Genomic DNA, 9251 nt, shown 5'->3' with positions numbered 1-9251 from the left:
GTGGATTTGCCAGTGAGAGGGGCGTGGGATGAGAGCTGATGAAGGGAAAGACCCATCCCTCTCCCATTAGCACCATCCAGAGCAGTACAATGTCCCCTGCCACACAGCTGTTTTGATGGAGTCAGGGTTTATCCAGCACACGGGCACGCTGCTTCTCCCGCTGAAGGGTGAAGCCCTGTCCCCTCTGTGCAGCAGCAGGACCAGTGTGTCACAGGAACAGTGGGGAAGGGAAGCAGGAAAGGGGAGGGTGGCCCAGTGGTCAGGGCACTGCCAGGGACCTGGGCGGGAAGTGGCTGCCCTGACCCACATGGCTTTAATTGCCTCTTTCTGATCCCATCACCTTGTAGATAAACAAAGAGCAGTGTGCAGAAATAGTATTATCTCTTCAAGGAACTACCTGCTATCACAGTAATGTGTTACCCTGCTCATTCGGGCTGGCTTAGCCTTGTAGAGGATTTACATTGGAGAGGAACAGCGTGCACTGCTCTCCAACCCTGCCCCCCAGCACTTCCCAATTCCTCCTCAGTTGAGGCTGTGGGAAAAAAAATATGCCTTCAGCTCATTACTCATGATGACATCCCTGAACAGGACTGTCCCCCCCCAAGGCTATTTCCAGCAGGGGATGAAGGAAACAGATCTCTGTAGATGAGCAAATCAAAATCCACCTGTGATCTCTGAAGGTGAAAATGCAGACTGCATTGACTATGTGGAGGGAACATCCATCCTTAAACAGTAGGCCAAACCATGACTGGTGAAACCCGGCCCTGCTCTTTCAAGTCAGTGGCACAAGTCCCATTCAGTCATGCTGAAGACTGGGCTATGGGCCAAGGCGTGACTTTGACTTAATAAAAGAAAAAATACATTTTATTATGGGATGTCTCCTTTAGAATCATAAAAAGCCACTGAATAATTTAGGTCAGAATGGATCTCTGGAGTATTCATATTGTTTACAAGGGCCCCCAAGTCCTATTTCACAAAGCTGCTCTCTAGTCAGCCCCAGTTTGTATTGCTGCAAGGGGATATTCCATCCCATGTGCTGGACTTCACATTTCCCTTTGCTGAACTTCAAGAGGCTCCCGTCAGCTCATTTCTCCAGCCTGTCAAGGTCCCCCTGAACAGAAGCTCTACCCTCCAATGCATCAACCACTTCCCGGCCCCACTTCAGTATCAACTGCAAGCTTGCTGATGGTGTGTTCCATCTCCTCAGGCAGGTCATTATAAAATATTGGCCTCAGCGCTGGCCCCACATGTGTGGCATTTATAGCCAGCTGTCATTTGGACTTTGCACTATTTTTGATCACAACCCTTTGAGTCTGATGACTCTCATTATTTTAAGTCCACTTTAAGGTCCCAAGCCATATGCCACCAGTTTGACTGCAAGGACACTATAGGAGGCCATGCCAAAGGCCTTACAAAAGTGAAAGTACATGCACTTTTCTCTCCTTGTGCACATAGCCAGTCATCTCAACAAAGCATATGATTAGGCTGGTCAGGCACGATTTGCCCTTGGTAACTCTATGCTAGCTGTTAACCACATGTAAGGAACAATGTACTCACATGCTTCCAGACCCTTAGAAAAAGTCAACACCTACTGCTCTCCTGAGGAAGACTTTGAGAGAGCTAACAATTTGTCGCTTTGTCAGATTACTTGACACAGATAATCAGAAAGGATGAAATAGAAATGGAACCATGTATCATAAGTTTATTAGGGAAAAAAGGTATATTTCAAGACCATATATTTGGCACTGTACTGAAGCAAAAGTATTTGAGAATAATTAAAATGTTAAAACCCAAATCACCATGAAAAATAAAATGCTCTCTAATCACTTTAGTCCATTTTCTCCCCATACAATTTACAATAACTACAGGAAGGAACTTAAAAGGTATTAGTGCTATACTAAATGTAAGCTGGAAGGAGACTGAGAGATGGACCAGAGACTGGATCTGTCCCCCATGTATGCTGCTACTCTCCCAGGCTGTCAGAATGGTGGAGTCTCACTAACATGAGAAAAGGTGATGAGATATTACAAGGAAATGATAAGACCACAAAAGTTACTGAGGAAACCGTTAATGCTCAATTGCCCAGAAGGACTACCAAAACCCTACACTATTGCAAGCTTCCAATGCCTGCTAAAAATCACCTTTATAGCTTTAAGCCATGCCAGCTTTTGCTTTCTGATCTGGATGGAAGACATTCTGGTAGTATTTTAAAGGAATTGGATCCCAATTTTTCCCCAGGATGGATCAAAGACACAGTCATTTCCTGCTATTTGCATCTTGGGCTTCTTTTTGGAGGGCAAATGAGTTAAGGGCAGTTTCCCATTTGCAAGTTACTTGTCCCATGCCTCCACACAGTGAAGTGAAAGACAATGAAGGAATAAAGGAATAAATAACTTATTGATGTATTTGTCATCAATGAGATGAGAATGGATTAAAGCAAGGTTGCACCTTTTCTCAACCTATGAGCTTTTTTTTTTTTTCATCGTATTTTCTCCCTGCATTTTCTTGAGGAGAGAGAGTGATGAGAGCAGCGTGGTGGACCTTAGCTACCTATTGGTGTTAACCACCACAACGGCAAAGGACAGAAAGTTTAAAAGTGCTGATAAACTGCTGAATAAGCATTTTTGCTGTACTATAACAGTGCCACTCTAACATGGACAGAGGGGTAGATTCCCAATGAACATCCAGTCCATAGGCTGCCAAGGAAATGGGACACAGGTCTTTGATCAATAATTCAAATGTCAGATCAACAGTACTCACAAGAAGAATACAGCTCTTTCCTTGGTTAATATATTGTGCATAGCAATATCTCAAAGAATTAACAGCACCTTTTACATAAAAATTCCAAATATATTTATCTAGTGAACAAGAAAATCTCAGCATCTCTAAGCAGTACTTCTGCAGATGTACAGTATTGTACTTATATAGATATATATAGATATATATATATATCAAAGTGAATTTACACTGTGACCTGGTGATTAGTCCAGCAGGGGGTGAACCCACAGGGTAAGTCTTCAGGAGAATATATTGCCTTTGATGGGCGGCCAGCTACGTGGCACGACTGCATAGGGGAGCCCTGGTAGGCCAGGCTGGGCCGGGCTGCAGCAGCACCCGCCGCTGGCAGCCAGGGACAGTTTAGCATTCCATTCAGCAAGCACAGCATGCTTAGGTCGTTCCTGCAAGATATAAGAAACTTCCACATTTTCATGGCTAATACAGTTCTAGTTTTCACAGGTCGCGCACGTTGCAACCACCTCTCTGTGCCTTGAAGACCCAGAGAAGGAAGGTAGGACACCAAACGTATATCCTGTCCATGCTCCCAAGTGGAAATCAAGCAGCACCAAAGATTTAGGCTGGTGAAGTGAGGACCGTGTCTGGCTTCGCAGAAATGTTTTCTTGAGCAGTGGGTCTTCACGGGTTTGCCTCATTTCTGTGTTTTTTGTTTTCTTTTCCAACTCAGCTGCTCACAGTCCTCTGGTAGAAATCATTCAAAAAGCGTGGTCAGCCTGTCCTGCCTACGACGGGAAATCAGACTGCTACCATTTCCCTGGGATAGGCACACCGCACTCATACCAGCCCACGTAGTAGTATGGTGTCATGTGTCCAATGCGTCCAAAAGATACAGGCTCCTGGCGGTACTGGCGGTAATACCCTGTTGGGAGAAAAAACACACAATCACGTTTCAAAACAGAGACATTGTTATTTAACTGAAGTAACAGACACAGCAATAGTCAATACCACAGCCCAAATGAAAGCATACAAGCTGCCTTGTCAAAAGGGTACTTGTTAGCCCTGGTATTCGGCCTAGATCCTTCTCCAATGGTTTAGCTCTGGTCTTTTATATTTCTTGCAGGTCTGATTGGTTTTACAGTTTAAAATCTTTTCAACTATTGTGTAATGCTGGGGTCTGCCAAAGAGCTCCTGCATTTCATACCAAAATGTGGCTATATTTCAGCAGCTTTTATGCAAATCGGTTTAAATATATGAAGGACTCTAGGGCAAAAAATACCATCAGATCATATTATATCACACGGCTCAAGAGACTATCAGCAAACATCAGCTTTTCGTAAATAAAAAGGTATCATTTCATGCAGTAAATATGGAGTTAAGCCTTTTCTCCCTCATCTGATAGCCTTTTTCTTCATCTGTAGAAGGAATGCAACTGCTTAAAGCATTAGGAGAGGCACAGCATTCTTCTCTGCATAGCTTGTGCACTGGAACATCTGAAACACTGCTGTGCTGTGCCAATAATGTAATTTCTGTGTGCTCTCTATCTCTGTCTCCTAGACCTAGGAATACACATCTGGATTAACCATCCTTCTTCTGAACAGAAGAAATGCAGTACTTCCCAGCAATGTATAAATATCAGTGACTATTCCAGTTTCTTCCTGGTAACACCACCATTAAAAGAGTATCAACAAATAACATGGAAACCATTAAAGCCAACTGAATAATTTATATCAATTGACTTATTGAAAAGATTGGCTAACTTTCATGATTGGGTTCCTTTTGTGGAGCAAGCCATCAGACTCTCAGCTATGCTATCTGGGCAGTGTGCAGAGGGGAACTCCTTCAAGGTGGGAATTTTCACTTGAAAGTAGATTTCTACCAAGCCAGAATAAATGACCTGCAGTCTGACATTAAGTCACTAGATGCATTCTTATGTGTTTTACATTGAATTGACTGAAATACCACTTGCAAAAGCTGTATTTCCAGAGCTGTAGCTGTTCTTTTTGTCAGGTAAAACAGTTTCTGCTCCTCACCTCAGTAAGGCAGGTCTTATAATTGGGAAAAAGCTTTCATAGACCTGTACAATTTTTTTTCTCTTTTCCCATTTTGTTGCTGTATTATTATTATTATTATTATTTGCATTGTATGCCCTTCTTTCTCCTTCTTTCTGTGCCCTGCTCCCCACCCCTTAGTTCTATGGATGAGGTGACAGACACCTTGCCAGCATCCCGCTCCCGCATCACCATACCTCGGATGGTGGGCAGGGCTTCAACGTACGACTGAGGTCCTGTTCTTCCATCCAGGTGCGAATCCACAAACTGGCAGTGGTCCTCACCCCGTCCCCAGCTATCCCCAATGCTATAGAAGGTGTCTGAACGGTGATAGAGACAGATTATTTGATTGGGCATTATTTTTGTTTGGGATGTTCTTCTACCACCAGTTAGATGTATATAGATGTGGAAGAAAGCAGAAGTATTATGGTGACTCAAACAATATTATCAATGAACAAGCAGTGGCAGAAAAGGGGGATAATGCTACCTTCACATTACAGAAGGATAAATTATAGAAAAGAGAAACACTTCTATAATTCAGTAAGGAACGTTCGCCATTTTACAAGTTCATGGGCATTGCACAACAGGCTACAAGTACAGAGAATTTCAACAAAATCAGTAATTTCAATATGTCATGTGACAGTAAAAAATAAAATAAAATAAAATTAAAAAAGCCAATACCATCAGTTTGACTGTAGTCTCAAAAGCTAAAACCTAGGGAACACTCTCTCTAACACATGAGGTGGGCCCTGCTGCATATTGAAACTATGTATGTCTTTAAACTACACAAATGCACTGCAATACATATAGCACAGTAGCATAATCTGGAAAGCCCCTGAGATTATATTAGTAACTCCAGATCAACAACACCACACAAGACTCAGTAAGATGTGAATAAAGTGAGAAGGTGAAGTTGACATCAAGTAATCACACATTAGGAAGATAATCTTGGCGCCTACCTTTCAGGTCATCACTGAGGTAAATCTTGTACCTTAAGGAGTTGCAAAGAACCACTCCTACAAACTTGCGGTACCAAGTTCGCTTCACATACTGCTTGCCACTGCAGTCTGAATAGGTGGGGTCATATTTGAAAGTGAATGGGATCCAGATAGGCTCACCACCTTGGAGAAAAAAATAAATAAATCAACATTAAGGACAGACTTCAGCATTTTAGTCTGCATTTAGCTGAGGCTAATATCTGATAATACGTTTTACAAGAGATGATGCAGTGGGTTAATGAATGACTTCTATATTCGGAAATACATGTTGAAGAACAAATATTAAAAAAAATAAAAGAGCCAGGAACTTGATTAAATCCCTTCTAGGCAGTAGACAATTATAACTGTTAAAATGGTAAAAAAAAATGACTTCACGTACAGAACTCAGTTTTAAATAAACAAATAGTCTCGCTGTTTTTATTAGGACAGTTCTCTACCTAGTGGTACTCAGTTTGTTTTCTAAACAGAGCCCAATGGCAAGTCTGACAGCAACACTGGCTGAATACAGTCATTTGCATTTTAGCACCAAGTATAAAATGTAATTCTTTTGCTAAAGAACTGATGTTAAAAATTCTGCAGTGAGTAACAGCCTGTGGTGTAAAGTGAAGTTTATTCTTGCTATTTTGTTAAAAAGATGAAATCAGGAACCTACTTTTCTGTTTTGTTTTCTCACGTTACTTCAAAACAGATGAGGTTCCAATAAAAGACAAGCAAGTCCTTTCCTGGGGAACTCTGCCCACAGCACTGCTGCAGAGACAACTGTTTAGCTGTATCACAACAGATTAAATACTCTACTGGTTTGCTTAGATATTTGCTTTACACTAACCATGAGATCATAACTTCTTTTGAAGAGGCTCTTGCACTAATGGATACAGAAAGAGACAAAAAGATTTCAAAGTAATAATTGGTATTTTTGTCTCTAGCCCTGCTTTTACTGTGCTGTTTTGAGGTGGTTTATAAATGAGAATGGAAGGCTTTTCTGTTAGTTATTCTTCCTCCCTCTCTCTGTGCACACAGATTGAATCCTGTAAACGCTTGCAGGTGAGAAGCAATCACTGATCAGTGATCCTCAGAACTCTGCTGGTATATATGCATACCAGCGGAGACATATGTAACTGGACTGACTTTACTATCAGTCACGTGGTGAAAGGATTGCAGATTCTTGGCCATAGCTTGTCCTTCAGAACAGAGTAATGAACCATCTCCTTCTTGCATGCAGTATTATTGCTGTGAATAGCCTGCTTTCATCCATCACTTTTGCCCACCCCCAGAAATCTTGAAGGATAAGCTTTGCGTTGTCCTGCAAGAGCTGATTTTTCAGCTCTTCATGTCCACAGTTCCCAAAATTCTGCTCCGATAGACCTCTTTTTTGTCTATCTTATCTCTACCATTGCAACAACATGAAAATATTTTCTCTTTGTCCAGTCTAAGCATAAAGTACAAAAGGCCATCACCTTCCAAAACCTCCTTTCCATGAACAGACGCTGAAAATAACTGACAGCAAAAATCCTGAAGGTGACCAGGGGCATGGGAAGCCCATTGCTCTCAGAGGCCTCCCATACTGACTGCCAGAAGCGTAGCATGCTCTCCAATATCTGTACATTATCAGAGACAGCTGGGAGGACGTGGAAAAAACAGGCTAACAAGCATAACAGAAAATGGAAGGGAGGCAGACACTGGACATTGTTTTCATGAACAATGTAGTCAAAGACCTCCAGAACTAACCACTTTAACTGCTTAGGAAAGCTGACAGAGTGCAATAACCATGAAGTCTTTTTTCCTGCTTCTCTTCTGAGAGCACGCACTGCCTGGGGTTACTCTACCACTGTACACGTAAGCAAGCTTGTTCCTAGCGCCAGGACATGAGCTCTTCTGATTACGCTCTGAACGTGCGAAGGGCCAAGAAGGATGCAAAGTCAATGGGCTTGAAAATAGAAAGCAAGCTCAGCAACTTCATGACATGTCCCTGTCATTCAGTTCAGTTACAAATTCTTGATTCTTTTTCTTATTTATGACGAACAGCATGGATGAGTGTGACAGCTAGAGACAGGAAAAACTGGTCACACTGTTCAGGCTATATTCAGGCAACTAAAGGACACAGAGAAGCAATACAGTTTGGTGCTTATTACTAAGTAACGAAAGCTGTTGTACCAGGCAGAAGATGGACCCAAATCAATTACACAATCTACCATAACTTTGCAAGGTTTCTTTTCAAGACCAGAATAAGGGGTCCTAAAATGTTTTGTGAATTGGCACAATGAACAAGTTTCCTCTTCTGCTTAAAACTGCAATTCCAACTGCCTGTTAGTATGCTTCTAACACTTATGTGTAACTGTTTTGCACAAGTTTTATGCACCTCACAAAAAATATACCGGAAAACTTACCAGGTGGTCTGACAATGAGGAGCGGATTATCTGGAAGAATGAAATAAATAAAAAAGGAATCTTAGTGTTTTATTCCAAACCTTGTTATATATGAAATATACAGTGTCACTCAAGAAAATGTCAGTTGCAGAGGAACTGCCTTTAGCAACACTGTGAATGTAGGATTTATGTCTCCTTGATTTGCAGAGCTAAGCAGCATAAGCTACACCTGCAGGCCTAACTTCCAAACGGAATTGTAACATACCTTACGCATGCAAACCTTGCGCTCAGGCATTCATCATGTTTAGCACAGCTGTTTAATGGTATGGCATCAAAAATATGTGAAATTTATCATTTTAACTCCTGTTGTCACAGTGATAGAAGTTTTGTAGGAGCCACCTGGACTGTGAAGGGAGCACTGTCCAATACTTCAGGAGCTTCTTCGTGTTTGAAATACTCTCTTTTTTAAAAAAATAAGGGAGGATGGAATAGATGTGCAATAACGATAATGCATGAACAGTCTCCATACTCGTTACATTTCCATTTCTGTCATCTCTTAACTGGCCTTTATTGTACACAAAGTACCTGAAGAAAAGGCATAGTACTTATGTACTGATGAGGGAAGATAAACTCCAGGGGGTTTTTAGAGTTTAATGAAAGAACAGTGGCTTTCTTTTCTCTTCAGTACGTTATGTAGGCTAAGTAGTATTTTCAGTAAGCTATTTGATCCCATGATGACACTCTTTATGGAGTATTCTCATCAGCTCAAACATCTCTATTGTGCAAAGAGCACTCCTCTCTCTTCTGACCTGTTCCATCACTGTAACTACACCATTTGGCTTTAGTTTTAGCAACTGCTTCTGTACTTCTGCCAGCTGGAAAGCCATCTTTGGCCACATGACAAGTGAAGAATCAGTACAAATAAAATTTTAATTTTGATGGATTTAACCTGTAAATAAAGCTCACAAGGTGGCTGATTTTGGATTGAAAAACTAGACATTCGGGGCTGCGTACTGGCAGTTAGCCAATCAGCAAAACTCCCTGCATGATACAGCATGCTGTATTTGCCTTATGTTAAACTTTCTGCTTGGATTTATACTTCAGAT

General features: G+C 41.6%; 1 protein-coding gene across 2 annotated transcripts in view; it reads right to left on the bottom strand.

Annotated features, from left to right (window-relative positions):
- Positions 1–1676: 1676 nt before the first annotated feature.
- The window catches only part of FNDC1 (fibronectin type III domain containing 1), a 66621-nt gene continuing 59046 nt past the window's right edge, over positions 1677–9251 (bottom strand). For both annotated transcript variants that reach the window (XM_083830261.1, XM_083830262.1), the window contains exons 17-20: positions 8167–8196; positions 5744–5905; positions 4982–5104; positions 1677–3655 (exon numbers count right to left, since the gene is read on the bottom strand). In XM_083830261.1, coding sequence (XP_083686387.1) covers positions 3540–3655; positions 4982–5104; positions 5744–5905; positions 8167–8196 — 431 coding nt within the window. In that variant the 3' untranslated portion in view covers positions 1677–3539. The remainder of the gene's footprint in view (positions 3656–4981; positions 5105–5743; positions 5906–8166; positions 8197–9251) is intronic.

The sequence above is a fragment of the Anser anser genome, assembly GCF_964211835.1.
Source record: "Anser anser genome assembly, chromosome: 3".
NCBI lineage: Eukaryota > Metazoa > Chordata > Aves > Anseriformes > Anatidae > Anser > Anser anser.
Note: the sequence above shows the minus strand (reverse complement) of the source record. Positions and strands in the feature narration are given on the sequence as shown.